Source organism: Petaurus breviceps, unplaced genomic scaffold, assembly GCF_028583685.1.
Source record: "Petaurus breviceps papuanus isolate PSGF00001 unplaced genomic scaffold, PetGlider_PUasm1.0 400, whole genome shotgun sequence".
Taxonomy (NCBI): Eukaryota; Metazoa; Chordata; class Mammalia; order Diprotodontia; family Petauridae; genus Petaurus; species Petaurus breviceps.
In genome coordinates, this window is record NW_027186316.1 from 5,521,603 (window position 1) to 5,549,510 (window position 27,908).

The 27,908-nt window shown below is 39.7% G+C and overlaps 1 protein-coding gene across 11 annotated transcripts in view; it reads left to right on the forward strand.

Annotated features, from left to right (window-relative positions):
* ACSL4 (acyl-CoA synthetase long chain family member 4) overlaps window positions 1-27,908 on the forward strand; it is an 81,849-nt gene that overhangs the window by 10,976 nt on the left and 42,965 nt on the right. For 8 of the 11 annotated variants that reach the window (XM_069100426.1, XM_069100428.1, XM_069100429.1 and 5 more), the window contains one exon: window positions 14,879-14,925. Coding sequence is in view for 2 of the 11 variants with exons in the window: in XM_069100432.1 (XP_068956533.1) it covers window positions 23,925-24,008 (84 nt within the window). In the remaining 9 variants the exon portion in view is untranslated. Of the gene's footprint in view, window positions 1-14,878; window positions 14,926-23,736; window positions 24,009-27,908 lie in introns of those variants that run through there. The other 3 variants (XM_069100432.1, XM_069100433.1, XM_069100427.1) reach the window with 2 other exon arrangements.

The following is a 27,908-nucleotide window of genomic DNA, read 5'->3' on the forward strand; positions in this document are numbered from 1 at the left end:
AGATTTTAGCAAACCATTTGATAAATATCATTCCCCTGATCTTCTAGGTTAGTAACTGTCAAAAAAAAGCTATTTGGTCTGGTGTGACCCGTTCTTAATGAAGCCCTACTGACTCTTTGTAATCACCACTTCCTTCCCTAGCTAGTCCTTGAATTTGTAACAGTCTGTAGATAAAACTGAGAGCTAGAAACATTCAGACAAGAAGTGGATATTTCTTATCAGTCAGGCCTAAAAGTGAGTCTGTTCTGGATAGATAACTGAGACAGTATATTGTAATAATAATAACATTTATATCACACTTTCATGACTAAAGCTGAGAAGTTAAATCACTTGCCTGAGGTCACATAGCTGGAAGTATCTAAGGCAGGATCAAACATGAGTTTTCATAATTTCAGTCCCAGGGGTCTCTATACAACATGATGCTTCCTCCCTATTCTATCTATGTAATAAAGCCTCAATTTCCTTATCAGTAAAATGAATGGGTCGGACATCTAAGGTTTCTTCCAGCTCCAAATATGTGGTTTTATGATTCTATATAGAAAGGCTCCTTATAAAAATGATATTCTCAGTTTGAGGCCACAGAGTTCCTAGAAAGATATTCTTATATAAGAGAGATAGTATGATAATGATTGGAGATATTACAGATACTTTCTTAATGACTTATCAAACACATTGGTTATCTACTGTCTAAAAAGGCAGTGTCTACACCAGGGGTGGGGAACTTTCGGCCTTTTGAAGGAGTCCAAGTTTTATAGAACAAATCCTTTTATTAAAGGGCTGCACTTGAGGTCCTAGAGGGCTATATGTGGCCTCCAAGGCCACAGGTTTCCCACCCCATTCTACAATTACAAAATTTCAAGGGGAATCTAAGTTGATACCAACTGGAAAAATGTTCCAAAAACTTGGAATATTTTCATTTGTAATTGAATGCACATGCTTACAAAATCAGAATTACTGTCAACTTTAATGTTACATAATAAAAGAAGACACTGAAGTATTTTATCATCATGTAAGTCGTTTTAAAGAGAAGCAAGCTGTAGAATGGAACCAGGAGACCTTGAGAGGTAGGTAAGGGAGTGGGCAGCCCACTGTAGGAGAGTGGGAATGCGGAGGAGGGCAGCAAAGACACGGGACAAGACAGGCTATGTTTGATATAGGGAATTTCTTTCCAGACGACTCTTTCTAAAGTACAACTCTGAAATATAATCTTTCTTACTTTACTCTGCTAATAAAAAAAAATCAGTGGCTCAAATAAAATCAAAACTTCTTAGGTTGGTATTCAAAGTTCCAACCTCTTATTCAATATTCTTATCCTAATTTCCCATCATTCTCCTTCATTCAAACAGTTTGGACTGCTTGCCATCCCTTCTACTTAAAATATCCTCCCCATGTAACTCTTCCTTCCTAGACACAGATCAAATCAACCCCTCTTTAAAGAGACTCTCTCTTGCCCTCCCTGCCTAGATTGAAAGGTCCCATGGGTGAGGACTGTCTTTTCCTTGTTTGTAGCTACAAAATGCTTTGAGACATAATGCTTAGTAAATATTTAATGAGTGAATTCAGGGAGTGAATTTGGTGAACTTCAATTCCTCCAGTTGTAAGTGGGTGTTCAATAACATATATCATGCGCCTTGCTTTATGAATTCTCTAAATTTCTTATTCCTCCTATTGAGTTGCCAGTCTATAATGGCACTCCAGTTCAGTAGCCTGTCCAGTGTGGTTCACCAGAATGCCCTCATTTTCACCTTATTGGACTTTCAATCTGCTAGACTCAGACTGCTCTATCAGCATGGATATGGATTTTAATGGATGGATGCCATTAAAATGATGGATGCCACCATTGTCTCTCTTTTCGAAAACCTTAATGTTTTTCTGATGGAGGAAAGAAATGAGCTCTTCAGCACAGTATTATGCTCATGCCAATATCATTGAGTATGTTTCTGGATTCTTTTGTGACTGTCCACTTCTATACTTAGCTTCTGCTCTAGGAAAGACATTATAGAAAAGGCTTCTTAAACTTTTTTCCACTCGTGACCCCATATGGGCTCTTGACCCACAGTTTAAGAAGCACTGGATAGAATACCATCCTTGGATAATAAGTGAGATACCCAGATAGGAAAAGTGAGGAATGTTGAAGTGAACTGATAAGAAATATAAACATTTGGGGCAAAGAAATATAAACATTTGGGGCAGCTAGTTGACTCAGTAGTGAATAGAGCACTGGCCCTGGAGTCAAGAGGACTTGAGTTCAAATCTCGCCTCAGACACTTAGTACTTACTAGCTGTGTGACCTTGGGTAAGTCACTTAACCCCAATTGCCCTGCCTCCCCCCCCCCAGCAAGCAAATATATAAACACTTATGGTCAAAGGGGGATCTTCATCACCACCACCACCTCCATACATAGCTCTAGTTTTAAAAGCATCCTTTTCTGCTGTATTCCCCACACATTGTGGGGTTAGGGGCATGATACTCCTGAGATCTGGAAAATCTGTGTAAAAATTTTTGGCCCTCCCTTCATACCAGAGAAGAAGTCTGAATTTTTTATTTTTCTTTTGTGGGGTGTTTGTAGTATATATGATAAAATATGTTTAAATATATAATAATGTAAATATGTTTAAATAAGATATCTTCATATTATACATACATTTTATGCATTTCTGAGTTTCAAAACTTTTTCTGTGTCACCTGCAGCTTCTGCAAAACTCTCCCCAAATTCCCATTTACAGTAATTTTTTATTCTGACCCTTGATATATCTAAACCAAAAGGGGGAACACCTGTACTTTCTGATTTTTTTTTCCCCCACGCCAAGAAAAGTTGCTAATTCACTATTTTAGGCAGGAACGTTGTTCACTCAGGTTCATCAGCCTTGAAGTTATCCTCTATTCATCATTCTCACACATTCCACATGTCTGCTCAGGTGCCAAGTCTGGTTGATTCCATTTCCATAGTATCTCAAGAATTAGCCCCTTGTCTCCACTTATACAGTGGGGCTTTATCAACTTGAACCTGGACTAGACCCAGATGGGGTCGAAACCTACAGTTTAAGAAGCGCTGAACTTACTAGCTCTTTGACCTTGGGCAAGTCACTTAATCCCAATTACCTTGCCTTCCCCCCAAAAAAAAATTTTTTTTAAAGAAGCACCAAAGGGGTCACAAGTAGAAAAAGTTTAAGAAGCCCTTGGACTAGTGAAGTAGCCTAATCAGCTCTCCTGATTAAATTTCCTCTTTGTCTGATCCATTCTCCACATAGCTGCCAAAGTGATTTTCCTAAAGCAGGTCTGAATTTGTCTCTCCCCTGCTCAGTAATTTCTAGTGGCTCCCAATTACTTTTTTTTTAAAGCAATTAGGGTTAAGTAACTTGCTCAAGGTTACACGGCCAAGTTATTTTGTGTGGGTTCCAAGTATCTGAGGCCAGAACCGATCCCGGGTCTCTGGATGCCAGGGCCGGCGCTCTTACTCACTGCGCCACCTGGCCACCCCTAGCTCCCAGTTACTTTTAGGAGAAACTACTGAGTCTTCTACTGAGCATTGAAAGCCCTCTGTAGCCTGGCTCTGGCCTTCTTTCCAGGTTTATTATATAGAATAATAATAATTACACACACACACATATATATATATATATATATATATTCTTCTATGATTCATTCCTCATTATAGTCAAACTTGCACTTCCTCAAACATGACTTTCCATCTCTAATGTTCCCCAGTGCCTGGAATACACTTGCTCCTCCTGCACTGCACCTTCAGAGGTCAGCTCAAGTGCTGTCTCTTAAATGAAACCTTTCCTCATTGCCCTTCTCCCCAAGTACTAGAGGGAATCCCCTCCTGAAATTTCCTTGTGTTTTGTACATATGAACTCAAAATGAAGTGGTCTCTGTCCTCAAGGATTTGCCTCAATAAACATATATGTGGATATATGTTGTATGTGGCCTCCCTCCTTCCCCCAGACTGTAAGCTTCTTGAGGACAAGGACTGTTATTTTGTAGTTTATCCCCTTCCCCTAGCACAGTCTGGCAACATAGTAAGCTCTTAATAGGTGCTTGCTGATAAAGCAATCTCCCTTTTATCAAGGAGAAGAATCCTGCTGCTGCTTCAAGCAAGGGGAAGAGAAGCCTTGGAAGGAACTTGAAATTGTGTTCAAGTATTTGAATGGCTATTATTTGGAAGAGGGAGTATACACTTGAGCTACTTAGCCCCAGAGAGCAAAGCCAGGAGCAAGAATTGTGAAAGTCATAAAGAAGACAAATTGGAGGTTTTGTTTTGTTTCAGGTTTTTTGGAGGCAATTGAGGTTAAGTGACTTGCCCAGGGTCACACAGCTAGTACGTGTCTACACTAGATTTGAACTCAGGTCCTCCTGACTCCAGAGTCGGCTCTCTATCCACTGCAGCACCACCTACCTGTCCCAAATTGAAGCTTTTTGTCAGGAAAGATGTCCTAAAGATTTGAGCTGTCTAAAAGAACCAGGATAGAGGGCATTCCCCCTCATTGGAGAGCTTAAGCAAAAATTGACCAGTCATCTGTAAGCTATGCTGTAGTGGGAATTCTTTTTTTTTTTTTAAGCAATCGGGGTTAAGTAACTTGCTCAAGGTTACACGGCCAGTTATTTCTGGGTGTGGTGCTAAGTATCTGAGCCCAGATTCGATCCCAGGTCATCCTGACATTGGAGCTGGTGCTCTTACTCGCTGAGCCACCTGGCCGCCCCTAAGCAATTGGGGTTAAGTAACTTGCTCAAGGTTACACGGCCAGGTGTTTCTGGGTGAGTGCTAAGTGTCTGAGCCCAGATTCGATCTCCAGGTCATCCTGACTCTGGGGCCGGTGCTCTTACTTGCTGTGCTACCTGGCCGTCCTGTAGTGGGAATTCTTTTGGGAGTACAGGTCTCTGAGGCCCCTTCCAGTACTCTCAGTGTGATGTCTACTTGTTCTGCCTGGGCCCAAAGGCTCCAGCTAGCTGGACCAGTTGTAAATTGCCAAAAGGCAGATTTCAGGTTGGGATATAAGGAAGAACTTAAAGATCAGCACTCCAGAAGTGGTATGGGCTCCCAGAGAGACAGTTCTTCAAATATGAATTGGACTAAGTGCCCTCTGAGGCCCCTTACAATACTGCAATTCTGGTATATTTGCCAGTAAAGTGAGTGTCTGATCCCAGTGGTGTAAGTGCTGTTAAATATCTTTTTTTATGGTTCCCTTTGTGATGATCAGTAGCGACAGGGAAGAAGCCTGGTACTGGGCAAAGAAAGCCTGACTAGGTTCAGATCCCACTTCCGATATAGGACCTGCATGCCTTTGGACCATTCCCTTCCCCTCCCTGGGCCTCCGTTTCCTCCACTGTAAAATGAGGCTTTTGGATCCCTTCCCACTTGACATCTTGTATGTTTGTGACTTTGTGAAATAGCTCACAGTATCTGAGAGCTAGAAGAGCCCTCAAAGATCCTTTAGGACCTGACCAAGCATTAGTGTGTTTGTGGATCTTGTAGGAGAAATTCTGTTCTTCCAAGACAGCCCCATCACACTGTTAACTCTCATTGTTACAGGGTTTTCCTAACATCAGGACAAAATCTGCCACCTTTTGTAACATAGACCTGTTTGTTCCTCATTCTGCCCTTTTGTGCCAAATAGAGCAAGCCTAATCTTTCCTGAACTAAGATTTGAACTCTCCTTCCAGTCATCTGTGAAGATCCTGAGAAAGCAGAAGCCAGGACCTTCTTTCAGCATCTCTGCTGTTTGCTCTCTATCATTGGATACAGAAGGGGAAGGTTCTAGCTCAGCCACCTAGCAAGGCCTAGATTTCCATGCCTCTACATCACATAATTGGGAGTCCAAATCCTAGCCCTACTGCTTACTACCTTTCTGACCCTGGACAAGTTTCAAGTTTCCTCATCTGTAAAAGGATTGGGTTGGACCCCACTCCATGATGTCTGAGGTCTCTTCCAGCCCCATGCTTGTTAAGGAGCACAAGTTCTACCCCTGTAATCAGCTGGCATGTATAGGAATCAGACCTAGAATCTTGGCCCCATTGACACCATGTTCTAAGCAGCAGAGTTCATCCCAGATTTCTGTTATGGTGCCCCTAATTGAAAAAAAAATGTGTAAGCCTATTGAGCAGGTCATTTATTTTGTTATTTATTATTTATTAGCTAGAGCAATAATGGAGTTCATAAAAGACTCAGTAATTCTCAGTTATTTTTTGTCTTGTCAATCAATACTCACTTTGCAAATGATAAAATGATATATAAAGATCACCCAGTTGAACCCCCTCAGAGGACACAGGTCCAGAAAGTCACTTAGAAAGTGACAGCTGGTACAGCTAGGGGGCACTACAGTGAATGGAGCACTACCCAGGAGTCAGGAGGACCTGAGTTCAAATCAGGCCTCAGACACTTGGTACTTAACTACCTTGTGACCTTGGGCAAGTCACTTAACCCCAATTGCCTTGCCTTCCTACCTCCAAAAAAAAAGTGACAGGATTTGAACCAAGGTTCTTCTCAGACATAGAATGACTTCTCCCTCCCCCTTAGCCCATAGCCAGTAGACAGGTCTCTCTCAGACCCCCCTCACCTTAGAAAGTAAGTAATATTTGAACATAAGTGCCAGAAACAAACGCAACCAACTTCTTCCTGGAGAAGTGAATGACTCAGAGGTGAAAGAATCGTCTACTGGCAGGGTTAAGATCTATTTGCCCATTGTGAAGTAAGCCTGGGGGAGGGGGTGACATAGTTGATTTTGAGTCTTAAAGTTTACTATGAAATGTCTTAGTTCTGATTAAGTGGCAGAGAACCACTTCCTGGTTCTGAGAAGGGGAATAGTGTGGTTAGGAGGAAGTGGAATCTTTCTGCCACATAGATCTCGAGAAACCAAGGGGCAGTTCCAGCCTGGTCATCTAAATAAGAGATGAAATTAGGGTCAGGACTTATTATCCAGGTGAAGAGCAGATCTGAAAAATATGTGAGGAGAGGACTCAGTAGGACTTGGTGACAGATTAGATAATGTGGGGCAAGAACAAAAGGAATGGAAGATTTTGAATTTCCGGATTTCAAAGCCCAGGAATGGAGAGAAAATTGTGCTACTAAGGATGCAGAATTGAACATGGAGGCTATGGAGAGATAAAAGAGAATGAATTTCAATGAGCCAAGTTACTTTGGTCTTGAAGAAAAGGGGCTCGAATATGAACTTCGTGATAATATTGTAGGCATTTACATGGCAAGTTAAGCCATGATGTTGAACACCTTTTTTTTTTTTTGCTTTTTGGAGGGCAATTGGGGTTAAGTGACTTGCCCAAAGTCACATGGCTAGTTTTTTGTGTTAAGTGTCTGAGGCAAGATTTGAACTCAGGTCCTCCTGACTCCAGGGTTGGTGCTCTATTCACTGCGCCACCCAGCCATCCCTAACATCTTTTTTTAAAAATTTTTTTTAAACTTTAATTGATTAATTTGTTTGTTTCCTTTTAGTTTACAGGATTCAATTCCACAATTCCTTGAATTTCACATTTTGTCCCCCTCCCTCCCCTCCCCCCCATGGCAGCTTATTATCAAGTATAGGATCTGTAAATACTTTAACATTATACAATGGTCAGGTTATAAGGGTGGATTGTACCAGCTGGAATGAAAAATGGTAAAGAGGACATAAAATCAAATAAGAGAACGAAAAAGATCAGGTATTTTGCTTCCACCTGGATATAAATTTAGTTCTTTCTAGTTCTTTGGATGCACGTTTTTCTCTCCATCATGCGTCTTTTGGGATTGACTTATATCCCTGTATTGTTGAGAAGAGTCCAGTCTATCAAAGTTGGTCATCACACATACGTTGTGTCTGTAATTGTGTACAAATTCCTCCTGGTTCTACTCTTCTCACTCAGCATCAGTTCTTTTAAGCCTCTCCAGGTAAATATGAAGACCGCCTGCTCCCCGTTTCTTATGGCGCAATAGTATTCCATAACATGCATATACCACAACTTGTTCAGCCATTCCCCAATTCATGGGCACCCCCTTAATCCTAACATCTTTTTAAAAAGAGATTCCCACATCCATAGCTTCCATTGTTAGAATTTGTAAACTGAAGACTTTTGCACATTATTCTCCTGAATTTTACATAATATCTTCATATTTGACTTTATGTTCTCAATATATTATTACTTTTGCTGTCACATGTTGTTAGTCCTTAGGTAGAATCATGTTTCCTTCATGCCACTCAGCAGTCCAGGTTATATATTACAATGAAAGCTTAGCGGTGGGCTAATATCCATGAGGTTTACAATGCAAACTGAAGAATTAGAAAGTCTTCTGCTGAGGTGCTAATATGTCCTCAGTAGTATCATTTCCCCCCCTTCCTCCTCCCCCTTCCTCCAAATGACAGGGTAAATTTACACTTCAGAAACTGGATTTCTTTCTTTCTGTTTTTTTAATAGTATGTTTACCTGGAATCTTTGAGAAAGGGCTCTGGATGTCTTGTTTTCCAGCTAAGAAATTCTGGCAGTGCCTTAAAAAGAATCATGACAAAGGCTCTCTTATTTCCTCTGAGGCACTTAGCAGTGTCCCACAGTTAGGGAGGGTCAGGAGGAGGATATGGACCCAGCTTTTCCTGAATGGCCTAAAACTCTACTTTGCATGACTTTATATCATAAAAAATATGTCTAATATATGTGGAGGTGTTTTCTTTCCTCAGTAGTAGCACTCCTATCAATTTCCAATTCTTCTTGTTCCTTTGTCCTTTATTAGCATCTGTCACTAAACACTGTTGATTCTTTTTAAACAATGTCCACTCTTTGGGTAACTACAGGCCGTGGCCCTACATTCACTTCCTGCCTAGACTGTAACAGCACCTCTGGCTTTTTCTAGGCTGTATGAAACAAGACGACTTTTCCTCCTGTGTATTTAAAATATTTTTTTTAGATTATTTTAAAACAATTTTGAGTTCCAAATTCTCTCCCTCCCGCCAGCCCCTCCCCCACCCATTTGAGAAAGCAAGCAATATGATACCCATTATACATGTGAAGTCATGCAAAACGTTTCCATATTAGCTATGTTGCCAAAAAAAAGGCAATAAATATAAAGTGAAAAACAATTTGTACTCAGAGTTAATCAGCTCTCTCTTTGAAGGTGAATAGCATTTTTCATCATGGTCCTTTGAAACTATCTTGGGACATTATATTAATCAGAGTAGCTAAGTTTTTAATAGTTATCGCTGTTACAGTTGCTGTTATTGTATAAACAGTGCTCTCCTAGTTCTATTCACTTCACTTTGTATCAGTTTACGTCTTCCTAGATTTTTCTGAAACCATCCTCCTCCTCCTCATTTATTACAGCACAACAGTATTCCATCATAATCATTTACCATAACTTGTTCAACCATTACCCAATTGATGGGTGTTCCCTTGATTTCCAGTTCTTTGCCACCACCAAAAAAAAGCTGCTATAAATATTTTTGTACAAATAGGTCCTTTTTCTTTTTCTTTGATCTCTTTGGGATACAGACCTAGTAGTGGTAATACTGGGTCAAAGGGTATGCATATTTTATAACCCTTTGGGCATAGTTCCAAACTGCTCTACAGAAGGATTGGATCAGTTCACAACTCCATCAACAGTGTATCAGTATACCTGTATTCCCACAACCCCTTCAGCATCTGTTATTTTCCTTTTCTGTTATCTTGGCCAATCTAGTAAGTGTGAGGGGACACCTCAGAGTTAATTTTAATTTTCATTTTTCATGTGACTATAGATAGCTCTGTTTTCTTCTTCTGAAAACTTCCTTTTCATATACCTTGACAATTTACCAATTGGGAATGGTTCTTTTTTTTTTTTTATAAATTTAACTCAGTTCCCTATATATTTGAGAAATAAGGCCTTTATCAGAGAAACTTACCATAAATTCCCCTCCCCTTTCCTTCTAATTTTGACTGCATTGGTTTTGTTTGTACAGACCCTTTTAAATTTCATGTAATCACAATTATCCATTTTGCCTCCCATGATCCTGTCTGTCTCCTGTTTGGTCATAAATTCTTCCTTTATCCATAGCTCTGACAGGTAAGTTTTCCCATGCTCCCTTAGTTTGCATATGATAGCACTCTTTATGTCAAAATCATGTATCCATCTTGACCTTATCTTGGTGTGAGATGTTATTCTGTGCCTAGTTTCTGCCAGACTACTTTCCAGTTTTCCCAACAGTTTTTGTCAGATTTCTTCCTCCAAAAGCTTGGATGGGTTTATCAAACACTAGATTATTCAACTGCATTTTACAACACCATATTTCCTTCTCAGAATTGGAAGGTTACTACTAATTACCACTCATCTTAAACAAGACTAAGATGCTTAGTCTTACTAAAACTTTTTTTCCCCCAAGTAACAAGTATTTTTGTAAATGAAGCTGCGTCTCCCACTACTTCTACCCCTGCGCTGAGCTAATTTTTTTTTAAAAGCTCAACTCAAAAAACAAATTCCTCAATACATCTCTACACAGTCCAGCAAAACAAATTCTCTCTTTTGGGTTTGTGGCTTATCATTGCATTGATTAGAATCTGAAGTCTTTCAATGTTTTCTTTCATTTCAAATTTTCTTTTACTCTATAATATCATTGTCATTGTATAAATTGTTCTCCTGGTTCTGCTCACTTCACTCTGTATCAGTTCTGAATTGTTCTTTTAATTGCCTCTTTTGGTCTTGTTGCTCAGATGTGTCCAACTCTTTGTGACCCCATTTGGGGTTTTCTTAGCAGATACTAGAGTGGTTTACCATTTCCTTCTCCAGCTCATTTTTACAGATGAGGAAACTGGGGCAAACAGGGGTAAGAGACTTGCCAAGGGTCACACAACTAGTATGTATCTGAGGCCTAATTTGAACTCAGGTCTTCCTGACTCCAGAACCAGCACTCTATCTACTGTACCATCTAGTTGCCATTCAAATTTTGTTGTTTAGTCATTTCAGTCTTTTCTGATTCTTCACAACTCCGTTTGGGGTTTTCTTAGCAAAGATACTGGAGTGGTTCACCATTTCCTACTCCATCATTATTTCTTATAGCACAGTAATGCTCCATTACATTCATATACCACTATTTCTTTAAGCCATTCCCCGATAGGAATGCCCTATTCCTATTTCCAATTTGGGGGAGTAAAAAGAGATGCTATAAATATTTTTGTACATATTGGCTCTTTTCCTCTTTTATTTATTTGTGTCCTAGACCTACTAGTGGTATTGCCGGGTCAGAGGATATGTACAGTTTAATAACTTTCTGGGCATAAATCCAAATTGCTTTCCAGAATGGCTGGACCAATTCATAACTCCATCAACAGTGTGTTTGTTTTCCCAGAGCCCTTCCAACATTTGTCATTTTCCTCTTTTGTCATCATTGTCAATACAATGGGTGTGGAGTGGTGCTTTAATTTGCATTTCTCTATTGGCGATTTAGAGCATTTTTCTCATATGATTGTTGATAACTTAGATTTCTTCGTTTGAAAATCACCTGTTCACATATTCTGACCATTTATCAGTTGGGGAATGGCTCATAGACACTTAGAAAAATTAAGGCCCTAAATTGGTTATGCCCCCCATCTTCACCCTTAAAATTTCATCACTACTCTCCAAAATAGTCCAATCACACTATCTCTTTTGATCCTTACAATGATTTAATCTGTGGGGGAAACTATCTCCACTAATGATATGAGTAATTCTGCTATCATTTCATTTTATAGAGTTTCCTAGGGCACAGAGAAGATGGTCATATTGTTAGTATGTGTCAGGGGCAGTATTTGAATCCAGGTCCTTACTCCAACCTTACTCCAGGTCCTCACTTCAATTACAGGTGAAGATACTGAGGTAGAGGCTAAGTGACTTATCCAGGGGCACACTGTCCATTACCTCTGTATTCATTCATTCATTCCTTTCATCGGTTATACTATGCCAGAGCTGACATTTTTCAAAGAGCCAAAAACGTTTTCACTATCAACTCTTAGGAGGGCTACTCCATTATAAAGTAGAACAATTTACCTGCCTCACAGTACCGCCTGAGATACTTTTGGTACCTCATTGACTTTGTGATCTCCCTAATGTGGGTCTCCTGGCAGTCTAGATTGAATCCCATCCATGCCGTTCCATCATGTATATCCTCTCATAAATCTTCCATAAAGAATAGATACAATATTCATTTCATAGATCCAACTTTATTCTCATAACAGTTACATATAAAGATGATTCACATGCCATCCACCAGGGTCATCTTGCCATCTACCCTGGCAACTCAAGTTTCTCTTGACCTGTAGTAGCATCCTGTACACAGGATCTCTAGAATCTATGCCCCAAATCCCCCCTTATTGTGAAGTTACTCTATTTAGCTTTGAACTCCCACCCTGGGGCTGAGCCACGTTGAATGAGTATAAACTTTCTTAGCCCACTATAACCTCAGAACAAAACCATCTCAGACCAGACGGGATGATTCACATCCCATCCCATCCACCCACCCACCCAGGTCATCTGCTAACTACATGCATATCCTATTCCCCACCCCTCCTGTTCCTTCCATCTCTTTGTCTTTTTGGACACAGTAATCAAATCAACAGTATTTTCTTTCAACAGATTTCTTTTGGAAAGGGTATGTCAGCTGACTGCCCTATAAACCAATTCACCATCCCCGTGACTCCCTCAGACCCAAATTCCTGTGCCTGGCCACCATTGTTCTGTATCGGTTATCTCCTTTATTAGAATGTAAGTCAGGGACTTTCTCATTTCGTGTATTTTCAGAGCTTAGCATAGTGCCTTGTATATAGAAAGTGCATAATAAATGCTTTTTCACTTATTCATGGGAAAGTATATAGATTGGTTGATAGTTATAAATCTCCTCTTGCTTACCTTATTTTTTTATGAATACTGTCATTGATTTTCCAGCCCAAAATGTTAGCCTGTCAAGATCTTTCTGGATCTTGTCACCCCATATGTTAGCCATCTCCCCTAGCTTTATGTCAGCTGCAAATTCAATAAGAATGTCATCAGTACCTTTATCCACGTAGTGCAGGACCAGACATAGGTCCCTGGGACATCCATTGCAGACCTCACACCAAGTTGATGCCAATCTCCTTGATGACTACTCTTTGGGCTAAGCCATTCAACCAGGATGTTCAGATCATCTAAATGTATTCTCTTCTAGATGAAATCTGAATTTCCATTGCCTTTGTACTATCATCTGGAAGAAATTCTTCTTTGATGATGTGCATGATACACAAGTAGATAAGGCTTCTGTGTAATTTGTAAGCTTTTAACCTCTTATTTCTTAATCTTGAGCCATATTTTGCACCATATTTTTTCAGTCTTTTCCTGTGTCTGCCTGTTTTGATTTGGTTTGGAGGAGCTCGTCAATACTCTGAAGAAATCCTATATAATGTCTCTATTGCTTCAGTTTTGAAGGAAATTACAAAATTTAATAAGAATAGAAAAGTATTATACTTGCTTCACAGGTATGGGATGAAGGCCATATTATGTATGTAACAATGTAACCTCCAATTTACCTCCAGTCCATAAAATGAGAAGGGTTAGACTAGGTAACATTGAGATCTTTTCTAAACCAATGTTCTAGGATTCTATGATCTGGACATAACCACATAACTTGGCAGCCAAAACGGTTATGATGCTCTCAGGCTGTGGGCTATTTCCTTGATCCCCTTTATTAATGTGGAAAATGGGGACAGTTTGGTGACATGGCCTCTGAGATAGTTTCTATTTCAGATCTATGATCCTGTGATTTTTCTGAATAGAACATTCCTTTAAAAAACAAGAGTGGTGATAATTCCACCATGCTTCCTGGTGTAGACAGTGTCACATTTTACATCAAGTCAGATAACATCAAAATGACTCCAATGAGGACTAAGATCTGGGGATAATACTACAAGAGAATTTGTTGAAGAGATAGGGGAAGGGGGGGTGGAATTTAATGAGGGAGAAAAGAATTGAGGGACATAGTTACTATCTTCAACTATATAGAATGTTAGATGGATGGATTAAATTTTGCTTGACCCTAAAGGCCAGAACTAAGGTAACAACTGGGAGAAGTTGGTGAGTGGCAGATGTTGGCTTGATGTAAGGAAAAACTTGGCAGAATGGGTTTTCTCAGGAAGAAGTGAATTCTCTGAGGTAGCCAGGTGGTGGCGCTACAGTGAATAGAGCACTGGGTGGGGAGTCAGGAAGACCTGAATTCAAATGTGACCTCAGACACTCACTAGTTGTGTGACCCTGGGCAAGTCACTTCACTTCTGTTTGTCTTAATCCAATGGAGGAGGAAATGGCAAACCATTCTAGTATCTTTGCCTAGAAAACCCCATGCAGGGTCACAAAGAGTCAAGAATGACTAAACATATGAACAGTAACAACAATGAATTCTTCAGTGCTAATGGTATTCAGTGGAGGCTGGATTACCAGTTCTTTGGGGTGATTATTGAAGGGTAGTCCTGTTCAGGTACAGGTTGAACTAGATGACCTCTCAAGATACTCTGATAGTCTCTGTTCCTGCCTTTTTATATTCTGTTACCACCCTGATCTCCTGGGGGTAGGTGTGGGGGTAGAAGGGAAAAATAGACCCACTAGAGCTACTTTACATCTGTTCAGAGTTTGATCTGCCACTTACAGAATGTCTTCAGTTGGCATTTTTTTTGGAGTCCTAAAACTAATACTTAAACAGTATGTGTGTACATACACGCACACCCCTAATACTAATATTTGCTACTTATAATGATAATAATATATACTAAATAATAATAGATGTCCCTAGCCATTTCTTCTTTGTCTCCCCTTTGCTGTCTTCTCACCACTTGAGGTATTAGTGCAGTCCAATTTACATTTGGGTTTTTCCAAAAGCAGTTATTTTCCTCACTTTGTAAGTTGACTCATGTTGTCTTCTGTTGCAGATTTTAATCACAGAAGAAATAAATATTCATCTTAAAATAGAAGGCCTGTAAGTATTGGAATTATTTAAATGTTCTGTTTGAAATTCTTTCATATACTTTTTTTATTTAAAAATGTATTTTCTTTTCCAATTACATGTAAGAACAATTTTTAACTTTCATTTAAAAAAAATTTTGAGTTCCAAATACCCTCCCTTCCTTCTTCTACCCCCCCCCATTGAGAAACCAAGCAACGTGATATAGGTCATACATGTTCAGTCATGCAAATATTTCCATATTAGTCATGTTGTAGGGAAAAAAAGATCCCCCCCCAAAAAAAACCAAGAAAAAGAAAGTAAAAGAAATTATGCTTCAATCTGTATTCAGACTTCATCAGTTTCTTCTCTGGAGGTGAATAGTATTTTTCATTATAAGTCTTTGGGATCATTGTATTGCTGAAAATAACTAAATCGTTCATAGTGGATCATTGTACAATACTGCTGTTACTGTGTCCAGTGTTCCCCTGAATCTGCTCATTTCATTTTATATCAGTTCATCTAAGTCTTTCCAGGCTTTTCTAAAAGCATCCTGCTTATCATTTCTTTTTTTGCATTATTAAATGCAATTTTTCCCTAATTATATGTCAAAACAATTTTTATCATTCATTTTTACAAGATTTTGAGTTCCAAATTTTTATCCTTCCCTTCCTTCCCTTTTTCTGAAAATGGTAGGCAATTTGATAGAGGTTGTATATGTGCTATTATGTAAAACATTTCAATATTAGTCACAGTTGTGAAAGAAGAAACAGATCAAAAGGAAAAAAACACGAAAAAGAATAAAGTAAGTGAATAAAATATGCTTCAATCTGCATTCAGAGTCTTTATCTGGATATGGATAGCATTTTTCTTTGTGAGTTCTTTGTACTTGTGTTGTATCATTATGTTGTTGAGAAGAGTTGAGTCATTCAGAGTTGATCATCACACAATGTTGCTAATACTGTGTACAATGCTTTGCTGCTTTTGCTCATTTCACTTTGCATCAGTTCATACAAGTCTTTCCAGGTTTTTCTGAAATTTGCCTGTTTATGCTTCTCTTAGATCTTAATATTGGAGATCAATGTTTTGGTTTAATTCAGGTCTTGCCTTGATGTATTATGCTTGATTTTGTCAGGTAAGTGGTTCTTGGTTGTAGTCCTAGCTCCTTTGCCTTCCTGAATATCATGTTCCATGACCTCCGATCTTTTAGTGTTGCAGCTGCTAAGTCTTGTCTAATAATGACTATCGTTCCTCAATATTTGAATTGTTTCTTTCTGGCCACTTGCAGTATTTTTTCCTTGAAGACCTGATAGTTCTGAAATTTGACTATAATGTTCCTTGGAGTTTTTTCCTTAGGTGATCAGTGGATTCTTCCAATGGCAATTTTGCCCTCTGGTTCCAGGATATCAGGGCAGTTTTCCTTGATAATTTCTCAAAAGAGGCTTTCTAGGTTCTCTTTTTGGTTTGTCTTTCAGGTAGTCCAATGATTCTGTAAATTCCTGGATCTATTTTCCAGGTCATTTGTTTTACATTTTCTTGTATTGTTTCATTCTTTTGAATTATGTCTAATTGATTCTTGATATCATAGAGTCATTAGCTTCCACTTGCCCAATTCTAACTTTAAAGGAGTTATTTTCCTTGATTAGCTTTTTTACTTTCTTTTCTATTCGGCCAATTGTATTTAAGAAGTTGTTTCTTCAGTGGATTTTTGTATCTGCTTCTCCATTTGTGCAACTGTACTTTTTAAGCACTTGATTTCTTTTTCCAAGCTGTTGACTCTTTTTTCACAATTTTCTTGCATCACTCTCATTTCTGCCAATTTTTCTTCTGCCTCTCTTATAGGATTTTTAAGGTACTTTTTGAGTTCTTCTGTGAGTTCTTTCTGCACTTGAGACCACATCCCATTTTTCTTTGGGGTTTTGCCCATGGATGTTTTGACATTGTTATCTTCTTCTGAGTTTGTGTTTTGATGTTCCCTGTCACCATAATAACTTTTTATGGTCAGATTTTTTTTTATTGTTTTTTGCTCATTTTTTTGCCTTTTTCCTTTCTTTTAAATTTGAGTTCTGCTTCCAGGGTGAAGGGGCACTGTTTCAGGCTTCTTGTGCCAGGAGCTGCAGGCCCTGGCTGTTTACCTGGTGCTACACTTATTTTACCCTGATGCCCACAAGGGACCCTCCTGTCTGGTGCTTCGCTGAGGGGGTGGAGGGTAGCTGGCGCTGCTGGAGGAGGTAGGGGTCTGACAGCTTACATGGTGCTGAGCTGGGGTCCTAGTGCTGGTGTCTGGTGTGTGCTGAGACCAATTAGGCATTTCTGTGTTTCCCTGGGGCTACACTGAAGCATGTGGTAGTCTGGCCAGCAGAGGTTGCCTGTTTGCCCAGGGCCACCCTGAAGCACATGGTGGTTCTCAGACTCATATGCCTTTTTAGAAATGTAGTCATGTTTATAGATGTTCTGACGATTTTTTTTAACACATAAAGTACATTCAGATATTTATGGTAGCTTGTCCAACTGACAACATTTCCAAGAGTGAAAATGTCTCTTTACTGTAACCTGTTTAAAAGTTGTAGATGAGTGTTACAGAGCAAAAAGCTTGGCCAAGTACATATAAAAACCAGACTTATGCTGGTAGTAAGATGAAACTGGTGATTTGTTTCTGTTTGCTGGAGGTTACAGAGATGACTGTCTGATTCTCAAGTTCATGACCTTTAGAAATTCAAACATGAGCCTGCTTAGTTCTTGGTGCTTTCGTTCACAATGTAGAATTACATACATTATCTTTCCAGCAGAGCCAGTAGAGAAGAGTTCTGATATTCAATACTGAGATTGCTATACTTGAATCATTAAATTCAGACATGTTTAAACCCTCAGCAGGCTGGAGTTCTAGTAACCAGGAATAGTTGCTAAAGAGTTAGAGTTCTTCTATGATGCATGGCAAGTCACATCAGACAAACCCATTCCCCATCACCAGTAGAATGAAGTAGTCTTGTAATCTCACCTTTTCTGTTGACTTACCCAAAATAGGCTGAAAACCAGCTTGAGATCGAAAGAATGCAAGCAACAATAATCTCCATAAACATATATCCCATATGGTTTCTGGGAAGACTGGAGCCAGTTTGATTAAGTTGCTGCTAAATACAGGACTTTGTGGTGCAAATTGTGCTATAGAAGAGAGTATTTAGCTTTTGCTGCCTGACACTTGCTTGGTCTTGGGTACGGTTCTTTGTTCTAACAGATCTTAGGCTGCTCAACTCTAAGGGGCTTGGGTTCTTCATCTCTAAGGTCCCTTCCATTCTGTGATTTTTAGTCTCCTCTTGAACTGCAATGGTGTCCTTCTTCTTCCTCGTTATCTCAGCCACGCCCACCCCAAAAGCCTTTTAAACCAAACTACACAATTGCCCATCCCTCTTCCTCCCAAGAGGCCTCTTTCTCCAGTCAAGGAAGGCCTGAGCCAGACAGGCAATGAGCTTAGAGAGAAAACATCTCTCTTCAGGTCCTAGGTTGTTGACAATTTCAAAAGTGGTAACTTTTCAGATGCAGTATGGAGTAAATAGCATGAAGGCATTGAGTGAGAAGGCAAGAGAGGATCTACATAATTGAATTTTCTTCCAAATTTGGTCTTTGTTTTGAACTTTTTTTTTTTTTTTGAGGCAGGGGTGGCCCACTTTTGATTTCATTTGTTCATGGGAAGTTTGAGGGAGGAAAATCCCTTTACCAGTGCAGACCCACAACTATTCTGCAGTTTAAACTCTTAGCAAGTTGCTGGGTCATTCTGATGTGAGTGAGTGATTTCCTAAGCACCACACAGACATTATGTGTCAAAAGCTGGATTTGAACCCAGATCTACCTGATTCTAAGACCACCTCATGGCCTTACATTTCATTAAGAATTGCTCATTCATTTATTTTTTTTTTTGGAAATGTAAAGGCAGGGCAATTGGGGTTAAGTGATTTGCCCAAGGTCACACAGCTAGTAAGTGTTAAGTGTCTGAGGCTGAATTTGAACTAAGGTCCTTCTGACTCCAGGGCTGGTGCTCTATTTACTGCGCCACCTAAATGCCCCTAGAATTGTTCATTCTTAGAATCCTGGACATTCTCATATTGATATTTTAAGTACAAAAATTAATTTTCAGTGGTCTTGAGAGTATTTGTACCATTGTTCCTCTCTCCCTTAGCATTGAGAGTTGGCTGAATGTGAGTGTGAGATTTGTCTATTCACAGATAAAATATTTTTCTGGACTGCTTTTATCTACCTCACTCCTTAGGCATATTTTTTCATTTTTATCCCCCTGCATACTTCTTTTTTGGAGGGAAGGCAGGGCAATTGGGGTTAAGTGACTTGCCCAGGGTCACACGGCTAGTTTTTTGTGTTAAGTGTCTGAGGCCGGATTTTAACTCAGGTCCTCCTGACTCCAGGACTGGTGCTCTATTCACTGTCCCACCTACCTGCACCCCTACCTGTGTACTTTTAAAAATCTTATTTTTCAACTGGAAATTTTTTGTTCCTTCCCCCCAGCTAAAAAAAAAAAATAAAAGGAAAAAACTCAAACCTTGTAACATATGCATAGTTAAGCAAAATAAATTCCCACATTTGCCATGGCCAAAATATATATACCTCCTGCATCCTGAGGCCATCCCCTCTCTGGTAGAGTATGGAAAACATACTTCCTTATCTGATCCTCTAGAGTTCTGTTTTGTCATGCTAATCAGAGTTCTTAAGTATTTCAAAGTTGTTTATCTTTGCAGTGTTCCTGTTATTGTTATTTAAATTGTTCTCCAGGTTCTGTTCACTTGCCTTAGCATCAGTTCATACAAGTCTTCCTAGGTTTTCTAAAACTATCCCTTTGAGCAGTTCTTATGGCACATTAGTATTACATTCATATATCATAATTTTTTCAGCCATACTCCTTACTCTGCAGTTCTTTGCCACTACAAAAAGAGTTTCTATAAATATTTTTGTACCTAGGGGTCCTTTTTTTCTTTCTTTGATCTCTTTGAGATATAAGCCCAGTATTAGTTTTGCTGGATCAGAGGCTATTATGCACAGCTTAGTGATTTTTTGGGAGCATCATTCCAAATTGCTTTCCAGTATGACTAGATCAATGGAGAGCTCCACCCAAAGTGTCAGTGTGTTTTGTTTTCCCACAGCCCCTCAACATTTGCCATTTTCATTTTGTTAATATTGCCAATCTGATAGATGAGGGGCAGAGCTGCAAAGTTGCTTTAGTTTATTATATTTCTCCAATTAGTAGTGAGTTGAGCTTTTTTTTTTTTTCATAGGGCTATTCATAGCTTGGGCTTCTTCCCTTGAGAACTACCTGTTCATATACTTTCACCATTTATTAATTGGGGAATGGCTCTTAGTCCTAGACATATTTTTACATTAGACGGCAGTGTAAAATCACCAGAAATACTTCTCATCGCATAATTCAACAATAATGATATAAATAACGATAATAATAATAGCTGATATTTACATAGTTGCTAAGCACTTTAAAATTATCTCATTTAATTCTCAGCAACCACCATGGGAGGTATTTGCTATTATTATCCTTATTTTACAGATGAGGAAATGAAGAAAATAGAGGTTAAGTGCTCAAGGTCACATGGCTAGGGTCAGAGGTTGGTCTTCTGACCTAGGTCTGGCACTCTGTATACTATAGCACCATCTATCTAGGAATGGGTGACAACAGGATGCCCAGATAAGCCAAAGTGGGCAATTTGCAAGGAATAATTTAAGTCATGATGATTTTTTTTTAAACAGTACTAGCAGAGAACCAACCTTCTATGTAATGACCAGCAATCAAATGTCTCCTCTCAGAGCAAATACATATAGTTAGCAGGAGTGTGTGTGTGTGTGTGTGTGTGTGTGTGTGTATTTTCATATCAGTTCATTTTCCTTTTTATCTTTTTCCCAGTTCTTATATCTCTGTTCCACCATCAACTATCTTCCTTCTCTTCCAAACCATAGCTATTTCTTCAATGCCTGCACATTCCCAGATTCCATACTTTGAAACATCAGAACTTCGTCCCACTCCTTTTTCTTTTACTTTTAAAATTGGTTTAATAGAGTTGAGCTGTAATGTCTCAAATCCCCTGTAGGTGTCACCAGTTGACATTTATCTTTTAGTTTAATTCAAACATTTATTAAGCATCTACCCTATATGTAAGAGGTCATGACTGGTACTGGAAATACAAAAGGAAAAAAAGAGAAAAGAATCCCTATTGTGAAGAAGCTTATATTCAACCAGAGGATCAACATGTACACAGGTTAAAACAAGATATTTTGAGAAGGGAAAGAGCACAAAGAAACAAGTGAAGAGGATCAGGAAAGGCTTTATATAGGAAGTGGTACCTCTGCTTAGTTTGGCAGGAAGTAAAGGCTTCTAGTAGGCAGGGGTGAGGAAGGAGTGTATCTTGGGTATGAGGGACAGCCTTTGCTAAGGCAGGGAGACAAGAGATGGAATATCAAGCTGCAGGTCCATTTGGGCTGGAATATAGAGTATATAAAGAAGCATTATCTGAAATCATTCTGGAAAGGTAGGTTGGAATTATTGTGAAGAACTTTCCATGCCCTCCTGAAGGGCTTGCTATGTTTTATCATAGAAGCAAGAGGCAGCCACTGAAGATTATTGAGTAGGGTAAGACTTATTTTGAACTCCATGATGAAGATGAAATGTAGAGGTAAGAGACTGGGAACAAGGAGCTGATTAGGTTATTATAATAGTCCAAGGGGCAGCTTAGGTGGCACCATAGTGCATAGAGCACTGGGCCCAAAGTTGGGAAGACTCATCTTGCTTAGTTTAAAGTCAGTAGAGCATGAGTCTGAGGTTGTGAATTTGAATGACTAGAAGATAGTGGTAGTCCAAATAGTCTGGCCTCAGACACTTAGTAGCTGTGTGACCCTGGGCAAGTGACTACTACTCACCAAGGTTAGCCAGCAGCAAGGACAGAGGTCTTTGTTTCTAGTATGTCTGGAAGGCAAGGCAAATGTGGCAGTCATCCTCATCAGAGAATGAGAAGAGGCAATGCTGAGTGAATGGAGACCTGGCCTTCAGCCAACAGGACCTAAGTTCAAGTCTCCCCTCTGATCCAGCCTGGTTGTGAAGCCCTGGGCCAGCCATGTCCCTTCTGGGTGCTCTAGATGACTTTCCGACGCTGTAGAGGCCAGAGAAAGTGCTGACCTGCATTAGGAGAAGGAACGTCTTCTCCAGGAGTTCCCCAGATCAGTGAAATCACAGGTCCAGGCCCTCTCCCCAGCAGAAAATGCCCTGGGTTTGTGTCTCTGCCAGTACCGAGATAGGTACCAAGTGCAAATGGTTTCACTTCTAGAGAAGAAGGCACAGGGCCTTGAGAAACCTCCCCCTACATCAGGTTACTAGGGAGAAGTATTTTTCCTCTGTAAAGGGAAGATCTGATCTTTGTGAGTTGCCCAAGAAGCTTACAATGGGTATCTTGGGGTAGTGTTGGAACTGGTCAGGGCCAAATGAACTGCATCTTATCTGCAAGGTGAGCAGCTATGTGGCGCTGCAGTGGATAGAGTGCCAGGCCTGGAGTCAGGAAGACTCATCTTTCTGAGTTCCAATCTGACCTCAGACACTGACTAGCTGTGTGACCCTGGGCAAGTCACTTCACCCTGTTTGCCTCAGTTTCCTCTTCTGTAAAATGAGCTGGAGAAGGAAATGGAAAACCACTCCAATATTTCTGCCAAGAAAACCCCAAATGGGGTCACAGAGAATCAGACATGACTGAAATGACTAAACAACAACAAATAGTTCAAGCAAGAGGTAATGAGGGCCAGAACTAGGATGGTATCATGTATGTGGAGAAGAGAGATGTAAGAGACATCTGGGCTACTCATTGGCTGGCTCTAGGAGATGGGGGAGGCAGGGTGGTACAGTGAGAAGAGCAGTGCTTCGGGAATTCAGCACCAACCTCTGCCACTTACCACCTGTGACTGGAGGTCAGTCATTTAGTTTCTCAGGGCCTAGTTTCTTCATTTAAAATGGAGTTGAGCTAAGTGGCTTCTGAGGTACCTTTTAGTCTTCGATCAATGTATAGGAAGGTAATGAGTAGAGCATAAGTCTGAGGTTGTGAATTTGAATGACTAGAAGATAGTGGTAGTCCAAAAAATATGCAGATTTGGTGGGAGAAAAAGTTGAGGGGAAAGATAAGTTCTGTTTTGAACATGTTGAATTTGAGATATTAACGAGATCTTCAAGTGGAAATAGCCAATAGGCATTCAGCAGTGTTAGAATGGACTAAAAGAAAGAGGTTTGGGTAGAATCTATATGTGTGGGAGTCATCAATGTAGAGGTGTTCATTGAATCTATAGGGCAGATGATCTTGAAAAAGAAAAGTCCACGGGAGAAATCCCTGGGAGAATACTCACTGTTAGAAGGGAGCAGATGGCAGATGCTTACCCAGCATAGGAGTCTGAAAAGACTAGTAAGAAGAGACCCAAGAGAAACCAGAGTCCTGGAAGCCAAGGAAAAGAGAGAGCTGGGAGGTGACCTACAAGGAGTTCAAGCAGGATGACCAACGAGAAAAGGCCGTTGGATCTAGAAGTTACGAGATATTTGTATCTCTTGGTGCCTAGCATGGCACATTATACATATTATATACCTAATAAATGTTTAATGAATAATATAACAAATGCTTGCTGCATAAATATGTTTACATTTTAAATTTTCTCAGAAGCAAAGCTTAGTATTATATAAAAATGAAATAATGTATTATTTTATAAATTTTGCAAGTGACATTCTGTATATTGACTTTACCTAGAAGAAAGAAGACCTGTATGTACTTGTACACAATACAGGTGGAACGTGTAGGCACCATTATTATTTTACATATCCACATCCCACAATATTTCAACATTATAGAGATAGGTTCATCGTTATAACACTCTGACCTAGAAAACACACACACACACACACACTCACACACACACAACATTATCTGATGCATCCTGAGGACATTCTTAAGGCGTTCTGGGAAAGGACTCATACTAGAGCATGAAAGACAGTCTTCGACATGGCTGCTGAAATGCTTTTGTTGCTGGGAAAGGCTGGGAAAAAACTAGCAGGATGGCGACTTCAGGACTTTACTTCTCTCAAGGTGATGAAGCAGAGGGCTAGGTTAATCTTGTAGGAGACCCACCCAAAAGTTGTAAGAAGCTTTGAGTCTGAACTAGCTAGGTATGTTAGTGGTATGGTAGTGTATTGATTCAATCCCCACTATGGGAATCCATGTATTCCTCTGAGCTATTTTCTTTTTGACTTAGAAAAATTATAGATACTCTTTGTTGGAGAGAATGTTGGATGGTTTGAGTTATTTTTATATAGATTATAATCTAATCTTGCCTAGAGTCTAATAATCTCTGAGTTGTAACTCAGCACAGAATGACTGGTGAGACACAGGTTTGATGTATTCCTAATGGCTGTAGATCTGCTTGTGTGAATTATTACTTTGGCTTGGTCACAGTTAATTTTCTGGAAGGAATTCTGGTCATTTGGAAACCCTATGTTTGAATGTATGTGTAAAGTGCAAACCTTCTCTTGAATGTAGCAGTTGAATTTTCTCTTGAATATTTTGGGGTCTATTAAAAATCTCTACCGTGCTTTGTAAAAGAAAATGTGATTCTTTTTTTACTAAGCACTCCACCCCTTACAAAATTCTTGGTGATGCAACATCTACTTAGCAACATAATTTGTTTAAGTAAATGGGTATCGTTGTCATCTCTTGATATCTCAGAACTTCTTATAATGTTTCATTTCAAATTTAGTGAATATCAATTAAATACTTTAGGTATTGTGATATAGAAAGTTGGTTTTTCCAAATATGGCGTTTCTGTACTCAACTCTCGGTTATTTATGTGCTTGCAAGATGTCACATTCAGGGCAAAAGGATTAAAGTTAGATTGCAACCAACACTGTCATTTGCCAGGTTTAACAGCATAACATCTTCTTGGCTTTGAGGATACAATGTCTTTGTTAACCCAGTTGAGTTTCTTCCATTTCTCACTCATCTTTAATTGGTGGTGTGTTGCATGCTTGTGGGGAGATGGTTTCCTGTTTGAAATCCAAGCTTTGATCAGTCAGTCTGTGTTGTCTGTTAACCAGAGCTTTATGTAGTAAGTACTAATGCTTGTTTTCTTTGTGACCTAATAAATAAACTCTGTCAGAGGCTATATTGGAAGTAACTGGAATGAATTGGCGATCAGAGTTATCTTTAAGACAGAAAAAGTGGGTATTAAAGAAATATTTAGTGATTCATTTCCTAGGAAAATAAAGATTTCTTCTGGGATAGATACTGTGGTATTCAGTAGATACCAGTATTCAAAATTGATGCCAAAGTAGGGGTATCCCTCCTGGGGTCATCCGTGGGCTACATTCACAGGCTCTCACATATACACAGTTGGACACCAAGCCACCTAGGTCACAAAATGAATCCCTTGAGAATAAGGACTAAAAATGAAGACCCTACATCACCAACAAGATCCTTGTTCTGCTAAAGGGAGGTTGTTAGTATCACCATCTTAAATATAAAGGGTGACTGCTTTTAAATTCTACAGTGAGGGAAGGGAATCAAAGTGTCATGTGGTATGACTTGGGTAATCCCCATGCTTTTATAACTTCTTTCTCTGTACAACAGAGATTTTTCCAGCTTTATGTAGCAATGTCATGTGCTCACCTGTATAACCAGAGATGTTAAATGGATTCTATGCAACTTTAGCATGAAGAAAAGATTTTTAAAGTATCTGAAGATAGCTACCCCCAATCCATAGCATTTTAACACACAAATGGTACCACATCCTTGAATCAGTTATATACTTTTTCAGTTCATTTGAACACACACACATACACACACACACACACACCCCCACACCCACACACCTTGTTTGTTCTTTTCAACCACCCTATGATTTAGATTGGTATAGGTATTCTTATCAACATCCCTAACTTTTTATTTGTTTTTTAAAAATTTATTTATTTACTTTTAGTTTATGACATTCAGTTCCACAATCCCTTGAGTTCCAAATTTTCTCCTCTTCCCTGACCTTCCTGTTCCCCTCCATGGCGGCATCCAATCCAATATAGGTTCTACAAATACCTTTACATTAAACATTAGTCAAGTTGTAAAGAAAGATTATAATCAATGGAGTGAACAATGAGAAAGAAGGAACAAAACAAAAGCAAGTAATTCACTTCAATCTATATTCAGACACTGTAGTTCTTTCTCTGGATATCATCCCTAACTCTTTTTTTTTCTTTTTTTTTTTTAAAGCAATCGGGGTTAAGTAACTTGCTCAAGGTTACACGGCCAGTTATTTCTGGGTGTGGTGCTAAGTATCTGAGCCCAGATTTGATCCACAGGTCATCCTGACACTGAGCCGGTGCTCTTACTCGCTGAGCCACCTGGCCACTCCCCATCATCCCTAACTCTTAGAAGAGGAAACTAAGACAGAGAAAAATGAACAATCTGCCTGACCTATCGTAGATAAATTAGTGGAATTGGAATTAGATAGTAGATCACCTAATTCCTGGTTTGATATTCATTTCTAAGATAGCTTTTATTTTATTTTATTTCCTTCAGTCTATTCTATCAATAGGATTTTTGGAGTTCTTACTGGATTGCAAAATTTTCATGTGCAGGGTACTCGTCTTTTTTGTAAAGTAAATCCTGTCTTTTCATTGATTTCACCACCACCCCCATCATATCAGAAATATATTGCCATGGACAAAATCTCTCAGTAGATTGACTAAAAAAAAAACCTTGGACAAGAATTGAAAAAATCTTGGACAAGGAAGGGGTTAAGATAGTAGGCAGTCCTCTGCAGTGCCTGGTCTGCTAACACATGCCCCCTAGCAGTTTTCCCTCCCTGCCTGTTACAGCCTTTTTACTGCTCTAACCACACAGCAGGGATTAATTTCATTCCTAAGGTGCCTTCCAACACCTTATTTGAGGTTCCCAGAACACTGACTCCTTCTAGCAAAGAAAGGCCTTCAGTCTTTGGGTCTACTTCTTTGTCCTGGGAAGGGGGACAACTTTGTAATTTAAAATACTCAAGTCAAGTTGTGGCAGTTTGGGTTTTCATGTATTTGAAAAAGGACTCATGTTTTTAGCACTAAAATACAAAAGAAGGGGGCGACCAGGTAGCACAGCGAGTAAGAGCACCGGCTCCAGTGTTGAGAAGACCTGGAGATTGAATCCCGGGCTCAGACACTTAGCACCCACCCAGAAACACCTGTCCGTGTAACCTTGAGCAAGTTACTTAACCCCAGTTGCTTAGGGGCGGCCAGGTGGCTCAGTGAGTAAGAGCACCGGCTCCAGTGTCGGGATGACCTGGATCAAATCCAGGCTCAGATACTCAGCACCACACCCAGAAATAACTGGCCGTGTAACCTTGAGCAAGTTACTTAACCCCGATTGCTTTAAAAAAATAAAATACAAAAGAAGACATTGATGCCCATCTTCAAGGAACTTAAAATGTACTTAGCAAAAGCCCATCTGAGTCCAGAAACTACCCAAGGTAGACTGTGGGCCCAGCCAGGGGTAAATCCTCAAGGGCCAGGAGCCATACCTTTGTGTTCCCAGCACCTAGAACTCCATGACAACAATTGGCACAATCACATTCTAGAATGTATGTACAGACTAAAGACTGTAGAATTCCAGAAAGGGAGAGACTGTTGAAGATGGTTCATGAAGAGGCGGGCCTTAGAAGGAAAAAGGGGTAAGGGGGGTAGGAATAAGCGTTTAGATAGCGCCTACTGTGTGCCAGGCACAATGCCCAGTAAATTTGATGCTCACAACAACCCTGGCAGGTAGGTGCTATTATTATTATTTTAATTCACAGTGGAGGAAACTTGAAGTAGATGGAGTTTCAGTGACTTGCCTCATGTCCCACAGCTAAGAAGTTTCTGAGGCTGGATTTTAACTCAGGTCTTCCTGACTCCAGGCCTAGCCCTCTGCCCACCCAGCCTCCCTGAAGTCAAAGCTTTAGATAGAGAAGTCTGA